The sequence below is a fragment of the Protopterus annectens genome, chromosome 6.part0 (genome assembly GCF_019279795.1).
Source record: "Protopterus annectens isolate FY-2018-M chromosome 6.part0, PAN1.0, whole genome shotgun sequence".
In the NCBI taxonomy this organism is placed as follows: Eukaryota; Metazoa; Chordata; order Ceratodontiformes; family Protopteridae; genus Protopterus; species Protopterus annectens.
This window is the reverse complement of record NC_056737.1, coordinates 1,839,213,481-1,839,229,833: the sequence shown is the minus strand read 5'-3', so window position 1 is coordinate 1,839,229,833 and position 16,353 is coordinate 1,839,213,481. Positions and strand designations below refer to the sequence as shown.

General features: G+C 43.3%; 1 protein-coding gene across 4 annotated transcripts in view; it reads right to left on the bottom strand.

The window, feature by feature from the left end:
• GLS (glutaminase) overlaps positions 1–16,353 on the bottom strand; it is a 1,896,678-nt gene that overhangs the window by 1,488,022 nt on the left and 392,303 nt on the right. For all 4 annotated transcript variants that reach the window (XM_044075192.1, XM_044075191.1, XM_044075190.1 and 1 more), the window contains exons 8-9: positions 742–774; positions 592–650 (exon numbers count right to left, since the gene is read on the bottom strand). In XM_044075192.1, the coding sequence (XP_043931127.1) occupies positions 592–650; positions 742–774 (92 nt within the window). The remainder of the gene's footprint in view (positions 1–591; positions 651–741; positions 775–16,353) is intronic.

Below are 16,353 nucleotides of genomic sequence, written 5' to 3'. Positions count from 1 at the left end.
ATTATTTTCCTGGCAAAATAGCTTTGTCTTCCTTAAAAAGCATCCCAAAAGTATCCTTCTGTTTTAGTTTCTGAAAGATTAAATTTATGCCATGGAATTCACAATGGTAAAAATCAAATTCACTGAAGAGCTCAAAATACAGCAATATGTACAAATGAATATCAGTGTCTGCAATGAAACCTGTCTTTATTCAGGTTTAGCACAATAAAACAACCTTATATTCTGGGAGAAGTCAATAAAATCAAAGGATTGTTGACTGAATCTCTAACCCTCTGGACATTTAATCAAAAACACATTTCACCTTTGAAGACAGGTTGCTTGAAGAAAATACTTCTCTATACCCACAAGACAAATTGAACCAAACCTTGATAACATACTGACGTGCAATAGATGATGTCATCTGTATGGATGGTATAGAAGTGAAGCAACATGAATAAAAAAACATGCATCTTTATTACACTTGCTCAAACCAACTTGAAACAAGGAATTTCAATCAAATGTCCATTCTGGCAAATGCACTTCATCTCTACGCCTTTACATTTTATATGTCATTGCTCACTCCCAACATACATTAGAGGAAATATAACTTACGTAGCATTGTTGAAACCAATATATTCATTCCCAGCCAACTTATTCATGAACTGCATCACCTACAACAGTGATAAACAGACATAAGAAGTTGAATTTAATAAAAACTACGATTGCTTATAACAAGGAAGATTTATGTCACAATATACTTACATAGTCAAATTTCTCAGCTGTGCCAGCTCCTTGCTATAATTTAAATAAAAAAAAATACTTATTGAAAACAAGCCAAACAAACTCAGGTTTATAAAGCAAAATATACATTAAAACCAATGGTATAATGTGTGACAGATGTATACTGGTAGGACATTGCAAAGAAAAAATGCAAACAGAAATGAAATCTCAGAATGTAATAGGGGTTACTCCAATAAGAAAAAAAGATCTGTTGCCTTAAATTTTAAATGAACATACCAGAAAATATTTTAAAACGTGCTTAGTTCAAATAGGCATGAAATTAAATCTAGAGAATAAAACAATCACTGTAAATTACAGATACTCCAGAGAACATCCCTATTCCATAACTGATGAGTTTTCACTGAAGGTACCAAAAGTTCACATGCTTTTGGGTTTTCACTGAAGGTACCAAAAGTTCACATGCTTTTGGGTTAAACATTTGTGTTGCAAAAGCTAATACTGGCAACGGTGTTACATTTAGGTTTAGAGGGAGGGGTGTAATAAAATCCTCCTGAAGCTACACCAGTAAAGGAAGAACAGATGAAAAAGACAGCAGATACAGACATGCATTTGGTTATTCTTACAATAACATGAGTGCACATAATGAAACTTTACAGATTCTAGAATTTTTCTGATATGTGGGAATTGGGGTAAAAGAAACCACCATATGGCTGAAGACAACAGCAGCCAAGCAAGATGAAAACTGTGTTGCTGCTCTTCCCATAAACTGTTTCTATTACCTCATTTGTTCGATTACTTTTGAGAGGTTAAAATAGACTGGGACAAGGTAAAGTAATGGACTATACCAACTACCTTATCTTATATGCTAGAAGGTCCTCTTGCATTACATAACTGGTAGGATTTCCAGAACTAGTATGACTAACTTGATGCAATTTTTCAACTCTCTAGCTCTGTGCTGAGAATATGATGACATCAGCACTTAAGCCAGGAAGGTTAAATTTAGACTCTGTGATTCTAAGCCTGATCCCTATACACTGAGCAATCACACCGGAACAATGCAAACAAACAAGCATACTAAATAAAACACATGCCTAACTTAGTCGAAATGCTGTTAATTAACGACGAATGTAGTGGTCAGCCAGTTACAAAGGCATGGTTTTAATGGTAATAAACATTCCCTTCAGACAGCCTTGTTACAGACATACAAGTGATATGATGAGTACATACCTGCTGTATCAGGCTTTGAAGGTCTTGTGCATAAAGTGAATTTGGGATAAATTTTCAAGCATGTAAAATGCAAACCTCCCTGGCAGACAGGAGGTGGGAAAAAAAGAATAACGGCAACAAATAGCTCAGAAGGAAAACCTCTGAAGCTAAAGGTGCCACAGAAGCCATGACACTTGGTATCAAGGCCCAAACTATAAAGCCTAGAAAAAGTGTAAACTGACAAGCAGACAGATCACAATATCTTGTAATGGAAACATTCTTGAAAAAAGGATACCAAGCAGTCACACCCTTTTTTTACAGTGACCTTTGTTGGTAACGGGCAGTTATCCACCCGATGGAAACAAACAATACAGCTACAAGTTAGCTTGCACAGGGTAGGCGTACCTGAAGCAAAATAATTTTTGACTGAATCAGAACAGGAAGATGGTTTGCCTTTGAAAACTCATTCATCCTTTTTAGATAAAACTTGAACCAAGTGGAAAAAAAAAACAAAAGAGCGAACTGTATACATTGAGGATATAATGGTCTCTTTACCCATGGATTCTGCCCCTGAGAAGAAAACTGAAATCTGAACAGACTGGTTTAGGGATAATTCTGAGTTCATGTTCAGGAGAAATGTCACCTACAAAAAAAGAGTCTGCAAGTCTGACAGCCTATGAGCAGAGATAAAAGCTACAGAGTACAGAATCTTCCACTTGATAAACTTTAGAGCTGCCAGAACTCCAAATTAGAGGGGGGGGGGGGGTCTGGAAAGCCAGTCAATAAGGCACATGAAGATAAGCATTCTTCATAAACAGGTGAATATTAAGAACCCTCCTAAGCAGCTGCTTGACAAGATGGCACCAGGCATAGTTCTACTTTCTGCAAGAGGTAGTAAATTGAAAAGGTGAAAAATGCACCAGGATTACTGAAAAAGAAAAAGATCCAAGTCAGACATGCACCCGAAATAGGTCAGGAACACCTGCAAAATGACCCAGAGAGGTAGCAGACGCCTCCTTCTGCTACAGAGAATATATCTGAGAAGTCATATGCTTTCTGGCAGCTTCACTCACTTCATTGGTTTCTGTTAAAGATCTGGCAAAGACAAGACATCTAAAATAAATAGCCATGCTCAGTTCTGAAGCTGACTGTCAGGACATCCAAATGACTCCTTTGTCTTGTACTGGGATAGCTTTCTTTGCTGCTCGAGATCTGACAGTCTGAAACCTCACTAATCTCAGTCACTCACGGATAACAAGTAGTTTTCGTCGTTCTGCTCAGAATTTTACAAGCAGGAACTAAAAAGAAACATGAAAAGGCATACAGGACTCTTCCCTGCCAAAGAAAGGAAGGAAATGTGTTGAGTCTTTGAAGGCGTTTATAATGAATGCAGTTCCACAGAAAAATATTACTGGAAGTCACCTGCAGCAACTTCATCAAAAAGCTTTTTTTGCAGGGGGACAAAACTCTCTGCACCCCCCACATGGAGGAGCCAAGCTGCACCTCTTCCAACTTATATAAACCATCCCCCAAGGTCACATAACAGTGGTGGTGGTGGTGCTGGGGGGGTGCAATCTCAAAGACTAACAAAAGTCATTTTTTTTTTCCTCCCTACAAAACTACATTCAGTATAAATGCTTTTGGTGAATCAATTGTAACCTAGAAAGAAGAAATTACAGTTGTACAAGCTGAACTTACCATAACAGTAGATGCGCAAATGATCACTGCTGCAGTAGCCTTAGCAATATAGGTTATATTCTGCAAGGATATAATATCTGGCCAACTTACAAAGCTTTAGAGTACCTTCCACACGCTCAAAACTGTTAAGCAACTTTAGCTGAGCTGACTGAAAGACAAATTCAGACGCAAAGCCCTTCAGAGGTCTTCCTGCCAGCAGAAAGAGGGAGGTGAAGCCTTAAAAGGACTATACTAGGAACAAGAAAATATAAAAGTCTACACTCTGACATAAGAAACGCACCAAAAAACAAAAGGGGGTGAAGAGAGGGAGCAGCTACCGCCACAGTGGTCATTAGACTATCTACTATTATGGTAAATTCAGCTTACACAACTGTTCTATGTACACCATATTGATCAACGTAGCAGTAGCCGTTGGTATATGGGGTAGATTACCATAGCTAACTACATTTGGGAGATGGAAGGGAAACAGTCCAGGAACCCCTGGAGGATGGTCCTCGCAAAGCTTGATCTACAACTATAGAAGGAATTAAGCTTATAGTGCTTTGTAAAAGTAAGTACAGAGAATCAAGCAGAAGATACTAGAATATTTCTAGAATCCAATCCTTTCCAAAAATCCATAAATGAAGCCAAGGTCCTTGTAGAGATGGCCTTGCCCATGCCTGGAACTGATTTGCTAGGATGAGTATAACAAAAGTTAATAGCCTTAGATAACCACTTCGGGATAGTCTGTTTTGATACAGGTAGTCCCTTCTTACATTTACAAAAAATACACAATTGATCCAAAGATCTGAGATATGTAGTTCTACCAAGATTGCACCAGACTTGTCTGTGGACATCCAAGTTAAGGAATATCCTTTATCCCTTATTTTCAGATTCAGCAAAGAAATCATGGAGATGGATAGCTTGTCTTAAAGCAAACTTGGATACTTCTTTAGGTCAAAAAAGAAGGAGTATCTCTTAAAGAAACCCTGTCTTTAAGGAAAATGAGGTAGGGTTGCTTGCAACTTGGACACCCTTCTTACAGAGGTCAGAGCAATTAGTAAAACTGTTTTCCTTGTTAAGAATCTTAAGTCAGCTAGATTAGCTCATTCAGATGGAGACTGTCAACTTCTCAAACATAAAAGTAAGATCCAGGGGAGTGGCCAATGGTTTACTTGGTGGCCTCTCATGCAAAACCCCCTTCAAGAGCATTTTGACATGAGATTGTCTTGAAATTAAAGGATCGATAAGCAGACATGTTGAAATGGCCAATAAATGAACCTTGACAGAGGAATAGAAAAGGCCACAGGACAGTAACTCACACTGATATTCTAAAACCAGAGAACTAGCCTTGCATGGGTGCTGGTTATGTTGTTGGTACCAACTAGAAAACCTTTTCCATTCATTAATATACGATCTCCTACTAGCAGGTTTTCCTGCCTCGATTACTACCTGCTGCACATCCTTAGTAAAAAGGTGTCTAAAAGGAATTAAGACCTTACCATCCAGGTAGTCAACTGAAAATGATTGATCTCGAAGTGTATCAAACACCCCTGTTTTTGTGGGAGTGGATCCAGACTGCAAGAAAGCTTGTGGAAAATTCCCCGGCCATTTCTAGAAGAAAGGAGAACCACAGTTGCCTAGGCCATAAGGGAGTCACCAAAATGATCTTAGGGATTCTTTCTGAATCTTCATAAGTACCCTGGATATTAGTGGAAAGGGTGGAAAAGTGTACAGAAATGTTCCTTTCCAAAGAAAAGAAAAGGCATCTGACTTCAAGACCTTCCTGCATACAATCCTGGAAGAGAAACTTGCCAGTTGATTATTAAAAGAGGAAGCAAAATGTCTACTTGAGGAACTCCCCACAGACAGAACAAATGTTGGAAGACCCCCTGATCTAGTTTCCATTCATGACTGTTCATCTTGGTCCTGCTCAGCTTATCTGCCACACAGTTTTATTCTGACGGAATGTAGGATGCCTGTAGAGTGAGATCATGCTGTGATGCTATATCCCAAGCTAACATGACTAGTATGCAGCAGGAGAATGACCTGGTTCCCCCTTGCTTGCTGATTTATCACATGGCTGTGGTACTGTCCGAAACCACTCTGAAGAGGTCCGGGGGGCCAAAGATAGTTCAGAGAGTGGGGTATCTCGATCAGGGCAAGCATCTCTGAGATACACATGTGCTTGGATCTGTTCTTGGTGTCTCACACCCCTGCACTTTTATCCTTCTTACAACTGATCCCCAAGCAAAGTCCCAAGCACCTCTTGTGACTGAATGCTTCAGAGAAGGGTGGGAAAAGGGAAGACTCTATAATGGGTCTAATGAGGGATGAGTACAATGGGACAATGACCTCCTTTGATTTGGATGAAAAGCCCTTAGTGATGAGGTGTGCCACATAGCCACAACAGTCAGGAAATTCTTCTATGTGAATTTTAATTGACGAGAAGGATAGGCCCTTGTGGAGCATTTCTGCTAAGTACTCGAGGATATGAGGTGAGCTGGGAACCGCTGTGCCCATCTCCTGAGCCTGGCTCCAGGAACAGTATATTTTCCCACTTTTCAACATAGGCTTGTCTAGTACTAGGCCTCCTTGCCTCCAGAGTGACATCCAGCACCTGCTTACTGAGGAATGCTGGAGGAGAGCTCCAAGAATAAGCCAGGCTGCAAGGTTCAGGGTTGTAGGCTGGGAGGCTGTACTTGTAGGAAATCTTTAACAGTTTGCATAGATTTAGCTTTTTCCTCCATCCTTTTGAGGACTTCTGCTTTGTTGCCAAAAAGGCGGTCTTGGTTTAAGGGAGCATCCAGTAATTTAGCTTTAACATAATCTGGCAACTTTTGTTCCTTAAGCCAAACATGCCTTCTAAGTACAGACCCAGTGACAGCAGCCCTGCAAGATGCTCCTAAAGCGTCAAAACCACATTGCAAAGTATGTTTACCAACATGTTCTGCAAAATGCATTAAATCTTGCAAGTCTGTGTTCAGCACAGTCAGGAATCATTATCATTTTCTGTTTAAATAGTCCCATAATATGCTGCTGACACTAACATATGAAACTGGCAATTTAAAGCCCTAATGGCCAAAGTAGCAGAAGTGTATACCATCTTACCCCATCTGTCTAAGGCTCTAGAATCTCTATCAGAAGGGGTAGGATTTTTGGCAGCTGTAGCCTTAATGCCTTTTGGTCCTTGGGAAATGATCTCTGGGTCCGCAGAAGTATTCTTGAAGAGGAACTTGTGAGAGTCAGGTACTTGTAGTACCGGTCAGGTTTTTTGGGAGCTGGAGGTAAAGTGTCTGGGGTAAGGCTAGATTCCAAGAAAGCATCATCTACAATGTCTAGAACAGGAGGGATAGCCAAAGGCCTGTGTTGAGGCAGGAGTAAAAATTTCCCAAGTCTCTTTTTGGACTAAGAATAATCCTGTCTTTCCCAGCGGAAATGCTAAGAGTATGCAAGGTTTCACTGAAAGAAAAATCTTCTGGAGGGAAAGCAGAGGGAATGGAATCCTCTGCATCATAATCCTCATAAGTAGATAAGGGCAAATCCAGGTAATCAGACTGAGCAGAGATATCAGATTCCTGATCAGAAGAATCAGAAAGAAAATCAGTTCTAGGACTCTTAGAGGGGGAAGGCTGGCTTCCCCTAATTAAGGTAATAAGGTCTTCAGCCATTCTAAGCATTTATCTTTTAGGCATATGGGCTTGAGTCTGCGGTTTGGTTGTTGGTTTTCTAAGCGTAGTGCGAGTTTTTGACCTGAGGAATTCGGTACTTCTGGATGGAAACGATAGCATCAGTTTAATATGAATGTCTGTAGGCCTGAATACACCCTCAGAAGCCGGTGTGCCTGCACAGCGGCTCCGGACCCATTCAAGGTAAAGACAAACGCAGGTTCCATAGTCGAAAAGCATTGCGCGGCATACTGGACTCCGAATGAGTCTCAGTAGCGGCCTGTGAATCTGAAGTAGCGGGTATCAGGGGCTGTGAAAGCGCCTCTGAGTACCGGCAGACTGGCGACTAGCTTAACAAAAGTGTCATCTGCAGTTCTGGACCTATGCGGTCTGTCTCTGTCTTTATCCTTACGTTTTTTTTTTCAGAAGATCGGTAGTCGGATGGCTTAGCGAAGCCATTTTCGAGTACCGAGATAGAGTACGAATGTAATTGGCTGCAAAAATAGCCACAAAATCTACAGCGAGGGACGTCGTGGTCTGGGAAAACAGGGGATGCACTAAGAATGAAAATCTCTATGAGGTATTTGCTTTCCACAGATAAGACAATTGTTAACTTTTACTGACATCGGTTGGAGCAAGAAAAAGGATCCCCAACGGGGTACTTATCTTTTTTGAAGACTTCAGATCTGAAACTTGAAAATGAAAATTTCAGGAGATGGCCGACTGGCACTTGCGAACTGCTTCTGCTTCCGGCACTGCACGGCAAGAAAGACTGATGTAATGGCATCAGCTGCACATTTTATTCCCCTGATGACCTGACGTCAGGGAAGAAGTGACAGCATCCGACACAGAAATCCAAAGACTCTGGTAGTTAGGCCGACTGAGGGCCACCTGCAGGCAGATGACCCAAATGTGACAACTGCAACGCTGAAACACGAAGAACATCAAGTGAATACCCTGTAGCCTGCAATCAGCTATAACTTGAGCTACACACTTTGTGAACACTCTTGGTACAGTGGATAGCCCACAGGTTAAGGGAGAGAACTGAATGTGATCCAGATATACACAACCTTAATAAATGTCTGGGTGAAGAGGGATGTGAAGATGAGCATCTTTTAAGTCTAGTGTTACCAGGAAACTTGAAAGAGGAAGAGGGTAACAGGTTGCAAAGTGAGACCATTTTGAATTAGGGCATTAATACAAACAGGGTTAGAAAAGAAAAATACTGAACTGGTCTCCAAGCATCGTTTTTTCTTTGGCACTAGGAACATCCTTGAATAAAATCCCTTCCCAACTTGGGAGGGAGGAACTGGATCTATCAGTCATTGGGACAGCATGTGATGAAAAACAGGCAGAAATAAGAGAGTCTAATCTGGAGGATGAGGAATGACCTCCCCTGAAAAGGAGGAACTTACTCCCACTGCCATCTGTAACCTTGACGACTGAACCAATCTGTTGCCAAACAGGAAATGGAGATTAAGACTTTCTGGAAGAAAAATGGTGGCAAGGTGGGGGAGGGTTACAAAGTCTCTTGAATAGTCATTCAGATATACTGGACTGTCATTTTGGGAGGTTAGAGACTTGTTTTTGGAACTCCACTGTCATTCCTTCTTAAATGTCAGTTTACCGGAATTCTGATGAAACAGCTTATTCTGTTTTGTGCCAAAAATGGAAAAGGAGAAAAAAATCCCTTCAATAATTTGGAAAGGAGGGCTGAAATATTGTAAAGATTTCCTGGATCACCTTGCCCCTTTCATCACACTTTTTGATTACCTCTGCAGCAGAGGGGGCAAATACTAATTCTGTATCAAAGGGAGAATTTAAAATCACATTTTTATCCTCATCTGGAAGGCTCTGAGAATGCAACCATGCAAATCTCATTAAAACAGTACCAGTGGTCAAAGCCCTGAAAGAAGTATCAACTGAGTCATACACACACACTGCAAACAATGAGTAGTGACCTGTACAACATCGGAAACGGAGTTAAAGATTTTTTTTTCTCAAAAAAAAATTGCAGATAAAACACTCCTCATACTTTCACAATTTGTCAGAGCAAGCTTTAACACAGAACTTGACCATTCAAAATTCTGAAAATAAAAATTGCATAAATATATACTTTTCCCATCTGTATCAATAATTTTCCATCGTTATCAGAAAGAGTATGACTGGAATTAACTAAGTGCTTAACAGCAGTGGGATCAACTAAAGCTATAGCTGCTGGGTCAGGTTTTATACATTCTGCCTTTTTAGGCAGTAACACACATTCTCTAAGCAGGAGGAATGGGTGTAGGTTCTGGAAAAGCCTCTTGTAACAACTCAGAGTATTTTCTAAGAGACTGAGAAACCTCAGTGTTCACTCACTGAAAATGTAAGCACATTCCAGCAATAATCTCATAGGAAGAGAAACCCTCACAGGGAGAATCAGAAATTGAGCTCTCCTCTGAGTCTGAATCAGTAATCGGAGGAAAAAACCCAGCATCCATTCCTGCATCTTCTTATTCAGGTTCAGAATCCTGAATCTCTTCAGGAAAACAGGAATCCCTCTTTCTTCCAACAGAAGCTACTTTACAACAAGGGATCAAAAGCCTGAATTAAACCTGGAGTCAGATCTGGTAAACCACTCCTATCCAAAGAAATTTGAGGAGGGGTAGATACAGGCTTGCTTTTCCGTTTCTTTTTGATAGAAAAATGGGGCCAATCAAGTTACTAATGGCCACATATGCTTCCCAGGAATGGGCACAGCATTCTGACACAATGGATAAACCTTCTTTGTTCCCTCTCACGGAAATGACAAGAGTGGCTCTCCCTTGTCCACTGAGGGGACCCCAACAGCCGCAGAGATGTGGCTAACCCCATGGTCCATAGTGGTGATAGGTACTATATCAGAAGGATCCAGGGAAAAGATAAGGGGTCTTGAGGTAAAACAAATGGCCACAGCAGAGTCAAACACCTGCAGCTGAGGCAAATTACTAGCCTGCTGGGGAGGTAAAAGCTGTTTACTTTACTTTTATTTTTATGGCTGGAAGACGTACTGATCCATGGCCAAGCCGAAAATGGGGCCTCTTTCCCAGGGAAGATGTAGCAATTTCTGGTAAACACAACTAGTCCACCAAAAATACTTTTTTGACAGAAAAAAAAACACAGCTAAATGCACTTTAAAAAAATGTCAGCTGTACAAAAGAAAAATAAATACAATTTCTCCACAGAAAAACTGTTTTCATTTATTTTACACTACTTTTAAACGGACAGAAAAAACGAGTGCTCCTTATAAAAATGTGTTAGTCTCCAGACAGTCCATTAAAACAAAACACTCCTAACTTTAAAATAACTTTCCTGAAAGGTAAAAATAATAAAGCAACACAAAAATGAAAGTTTTTTTCCAAAAAGGGAACTTATCTGCCCAGCAAAGGAAAGCAGAAGCAGACAGTCAAACCTAGTAAGCCACAGAGGAGCATACTCTTTGGCAGCAGTAAATCTCTGAAGGACTTTAATCCCAAACTTGTCTTTTGGGCAGCTCAGCTGGAGCTGCTTGACAGTTTGGGTATATGTAAGGTGCTCTGAAGCTTTGGAAGCTGATCGGCTGTTATATCATTGGCAGGATATAACCCATCTAGCTAAAGCAACTGTGGAAGTGACCACTATGATGAACAGTTAAGTTTTTATTGTATTAATTTATTTTTTTTTATTTACCCTTTGTTGACCACATTACTCCCACGAGGGTAACAGGTAGTATTTATACTACTAAGGGAAATTTGGTCAGTAGTATAAACTGTCACAATGAAACAGTGAAAAAAATAAGAAGTTATGTACCTACCATAACGTTCCATGTTAGTTGTCTTCTTCTCGCCTTCTTTCTTGCTGGATGGGTTCGGAGCTGATCCTCGGCTCCGACTCTGCCAATACTAAAGCTCGAGAGCTAATTCCACCGGCTCGAGGCTCCCCTATATCCCACAATGCTAGGCGGTAAATACTCCGATCTCGTTTGATAGCTAGACCAAGCAATTCTAGTCTCCATAGTATGGAGAAGGGTAACCCACCTCTATAAAAACCAGAGTGTAAGGTATCCCAGACCTAACAAAAGGGGAAATACAGGTGGTAGAACGTGTGGGAATGAAACTCTTCCAGAGGAAGATCACAAAATGAATTCCTATCGGTCTGTCCAGGCTTGGGGGAAGGAGGGTGAGATGCAAGAAAGAAGACGAGAAGAAGACAACTAACATGGAACGTTATGGTAGGTACATAACTTCTTAATGTTAAGTTGTCTATCTCCCCTTCATTCTTGCTGGATGGGACCGCGTCCCTAGCACCTTATCCCGGGTGGCCTATGGGAACAGACTCTTGAGAACAGTGGAGCCAAAGTTGGCACAGTTTCTGGAGACCATGTCCAATTTGTAATGTGAAATGAAGGTATGAGGAGAAGCCCAAGTGGCTGCTGCACAAACGGAATCTATTGGCAGCCTGTCCTGAAAAGCTACGGATGTAGCTAATGCCCTAGTTGAATGAGCTCTAGGTCTTGAAGGTAGTTTTTGATGTCTGATCTCATAGATGAATGTAATTGTAGAGGTGAGCCATCTAGAAAGGGAAACTTTAGTAACTGGAAGGCCCGATTTTCCTTCTGCATATGATAGAAAAAGCTAATCAGATTTCCTGAATTGTTTAGTTCTGTCTAAATAATATCTAAGTTGGTGGTGAACATCCAGAAAATGTAGCTTTTGTTCCGACCTGTTGGAATAGTTAGGGAAAAAGACGGGAAGATCAATTGTTTGGTTTAGGTTTGTTTGAGAGAAAACCTTAGGTAAAAAGGAAGGATTAGTATGGAGGGATACCCTATCTTTGTGAAACACTAAGTAAGGAGGGCGACTGCACAGAGCATGGAATTCAGATATCCTTCTCGCTGAAGTTATGGCTACTAGAAAAAGTGTCTTCCATGAAAGCAACTTCAGGGAACATGAAGCCGCTGATTCGAAAGCTGGAAGGATTAAGGATGCCAGAACCAAGTTCAAGTCCCATTGAGGCGGGGTATGTTTGATTGGAGGTTTGAGAAGAAAAACACCCCTTAAAAAGGTTTTGCAGAGCTTGTGAGCCATGATGCTAGACTCAGATACACCTACATGATAATTAGATATAGCAGCCAACTGAACTCTAATGGTAGATGAAGAAGAGCCTAAATGAAAGAGTTCTGCTAGAAAGTCCAGAATAGACTGGATAGGTGCAGTGAAAGGATCTATATTTTTTGATGTTGCCCAAAAGGAGAAGCATTTCCATTTGCTATTATAAATCTTCCGGGTAGAAGATTTATGAGAGGCTATCAAGATATCTCGGACCGAGCGAGATATTAAGGGAAGCCTGGCTAGGGTCGGAACCGGAGAAACCATGCTGTGAGGTTGAGAGAATGAAGAGACTGGTGCAGCTGGCCCGATTGGTGGGTCAACAGATCTGGCAGTGGGTCCAGATGCCAAGGCTGCTCCAAAAGGTAACGATGAAGGAACGGAAACCATATCTGTCGAGGCCAGTAAGGGGCAATGAGGATCACTGTCACTCTCAAGGTGATGGCTTTCTGAATTAGTTGAGTTATCAGTGGAAAGGGGGGAAAGGCATACAGAAGTCCCCGGGGCCAATCGTGGACTAGAGCGTCTCTGGTGGGATGGCCTGGTAATGGGAAGAGAGTGAAGAAGTCGTGACACTTGCTGTTTTGGGGAGTAGCAAAATGATTGCAGCAAGGCTGGCCCCATCGTTGGAACACTTCTTCCAGTACTGATTTCTTCAGAGACCACTCGTGGGGCATGAGAATTGCCCTGCTCAACTTGTCTGCAATCACATTGGATTTCCTGGGAATGTGCGTTGCTACCAGAAAACGCTGAAAAGAGATCGACCATTGCCAAAGTCTGAGTGCCTCTCAACATAAGGGGTATGATCTGGTTCCGCTTTGTTTGTTGATGTACCACACTACGGACATGTTGTCCGTCTGAATTGCAATAGTCCCTGTGGGAAGAGAGTCGTGAAGGGCTTGCAACGCTAAAAGCACTGCTCTCATCTCTAAGACATTTATGTGCAAGTGGCACTCGAAAGGTTGCCACGTGCCCTGGACTGTCCTGCCCTGATAATGCCCCGCCCACCCGATCAGGGAGGCATCTGTTGTCAACGTGGCGACTGGGGGGGGGGGGGTGAAGGGTCTTTCTTGGAGAAGCTGAGGTGATGTGATCCACCAAGACAGTTGATTCTTGCATGATTGAGTCAACAATATGGTGTGGGACATCGGGCTGTTGCAAGGACCATTGAGTAAACAGCATCCATTGGAGGATCCTCATGTGGAAGCGAGCTAAGGGGCGAAGGGGGATAGCTGCTGCCCTGAGTCCTAGCGGATGTCTGACACTCTCTGCTCTGTGAGTCTGGCTGAAAGATTGAGTGTGTTTAATGTGGCACCTATAGATTGACAAGATGACAAGGCAGATTTTTCGAAATTTATTGAAATGCCTAGAGCTTGGCAAGTTTGGATAGTGAAGTCTCTGGACAGAAGTAGTTGATGTCTGGTGGTGGCAGTAAGGAGCCAGTCGTCTAAATATGGAAACACCTGGAATCCTTGACGTCTCAAGTGAGCCGCGACCACTGCCATGCATTTGGTAAACACTCGGGGGGGCTGTAGTGAGACCAAAGGGCAGGGCGCTGAATTGATAGTGACTGGCTCCCAGCCTGAAGCGGAGAAATCTCCTGGGGCGTCTGTTCATCTTTATATGGTAGTACGCATCCTGAAGATCTATCGAGCACATCCAATTGTCCTGACCCAAGAAGGGTAGAATGGACTGTAGCGTGACCATCCGTAATTTTGTTTTTCTGACATACTTATTTCAGTTGCTGAGATCCAGTATGGGTCTCCAGTCCCCTGTTTTTTTTGGTACCAAAAAGAATTTGGAGTAGATTCCGGATCCTTGTTGGTCTGCTGGGACTGATTGCATAGCTCTTTTTGATAGCAGCCTTGAAATTTCTAGTGATACTTGTTCCCTTAGACTGGGTGGAACGTCTGGAAGGGATCCTTTGGGTTGGGATGGAATGTGAATAAAGGAAATTTTGTAACCCTTGGATATGATCGACTGTACCCATTTGTCTTGTGCAAAGGAAAGGCAGGCTTTTGGGTACAGAGATAATTTTTCCCCGACTGCCTCCGAAGGTGGACAGCCAGGCAGCAGCTCAGGGATGCTGAAAGGGTTCATCAGAGAAAGTTTCTCTGCTACCCTGGTTTTGTGGACCTCCTCTGCCTCTAGGGCGGAGTCTATTATTATTCCCCCCTCTGCCTCTAGAGGGGAATCGACCTTGTGCATCAGATGAGACTCCCTGGCTTTGTTTGCGGAACCACATCTTTCCTCCCCTCTGACCTTTGGGATAAGGCCTAGAAGGGGTAGAAAAACGGACTCCCACGGCAGAGAGAGTCTTACCTTCCACCTCGCACCTAATCAATGTATCCTTCACCTGAGGACCAAACAAGGATGATTCATCAAAGGGGGAATTGGTGAAGGACGCCTTGAAAGGGTCCAAAAAGTTGAACAGCCGCATCCAGGCGTGACGCCGTAGGGCAACGCCTGTGCCTGCGGATCTACTCGCCCCATCCACAGCATATGAGATAAGCCGCATGGAGGAGTTAACAATGGAGTTCAGGGTTGCCAACTGGGAGTTCATTCCGTCTTGGAACCCCTCAGCTGTTGGATCCTTTACCTCTTCACTCATATTCTTGAGTAAATCTCTCTGGAGACGAGTGAAGTGACATAAATAGCTCAGCGACCGCATTGAAAAGGTCGCTGATGAAAACATCCGGTTACCGTACCTGTCCATGGTCCTAGATTCCTTATTAGGAGGATGGACAGGTACCGAAGGATCGGCTAACTCCTTCTTAGTGGCTGTGGCCACCACCATGGCATCGATGGAGACGGCTTTAGATAAAAATCTTTATCTCTAGGGGCAGTAATAAATTTAGATGGCCTCCTCGGGGTGGGTTCCTCTGAATCAGGAGCCGTCCAGGCCTTCCTTGCCACCACTTCCATAAGGGGGTCAAAAAGGAGGGGACACCCAAGAGAAGAAGGGCGAGAGCTGAACGCCTCAAGGTACACTGACTCATCCTCTGAAGGGTTAAGGGCTGGCCAGTTCCCCCTCTGTTTCAGGATCTCAAGGATGTCAGCAAAGGAGACATCCTCAGAGGGGGATCGAGGGGAACCTTCAGATTCCTCTAAGTCAGTGTCAGAGGTGATAGACTCAGGGGAGTCGATGTGCTTCCTCTTGCACTGCCTCTTCCTAGGGGGTTCTCCTACCGGGTCAGGAGAGGCCTCGGAAGAGGAGGAAATTCCCAATGGGGAAACTTGAGGAGTTGGCTCTCTGCGGTCTAAAGCAAGGGCGTGGGTAGAAATCACTGCAGGCACTGATGATGGAGGGGCTGACGGAGCAGACTGTGGGGCAGACTCTGGTTCTAGCACGCTCCGCATAACCTTGAAGGCATCCCTATTGGGCAAGGCCAGAGGTCCCCGCTCCGAAGAGACCAGGAGCCCCCCCGGCACCGACAGGGAAGGCTCAGAGGCCGATGTCGGAGCCGAACTCACCAGCGCCGAAGCACCGAGAGGGAGAGCGGGGTCGGACAAGGGTCCGATGCCACTCACCCGTCGAACCCGGCGAAGCTCGGCGCCGAGATCCCTCAAAGAGGAGATCGGAGCAGGCAGAGCGAAAGGGAAGGTATCGGATCCGACGCACAGACAGTCATGGCTCCGATGAGCCCCGGCTCCGGGCTCAAAGGTCGGAGGAGGAACATTGAGGGACAGAAATAGCCACTGACTGATGAGTCGGGCTATGAAGCATTTGGGCCAGCGCCTCAGACATGAGAAGTCTACTCACTACCCTTTGCAAATCATGGTCAGATAACCTGGAGGACCGTGAGAATCGATCTATGGCTCCGCTCGAAAGAGGGACCTGGTGCGAGTGAGCCGATGGAGGAGACCTAGATCTTTTTCTTAAAGGTTGCTCCGATAAAAGTCGAGCCAACTGAGTCTTATCAGCCTCGGCTCTGGCCAGAGCGAGGGTATCAATATGAGGCTTAAGGCTTTCC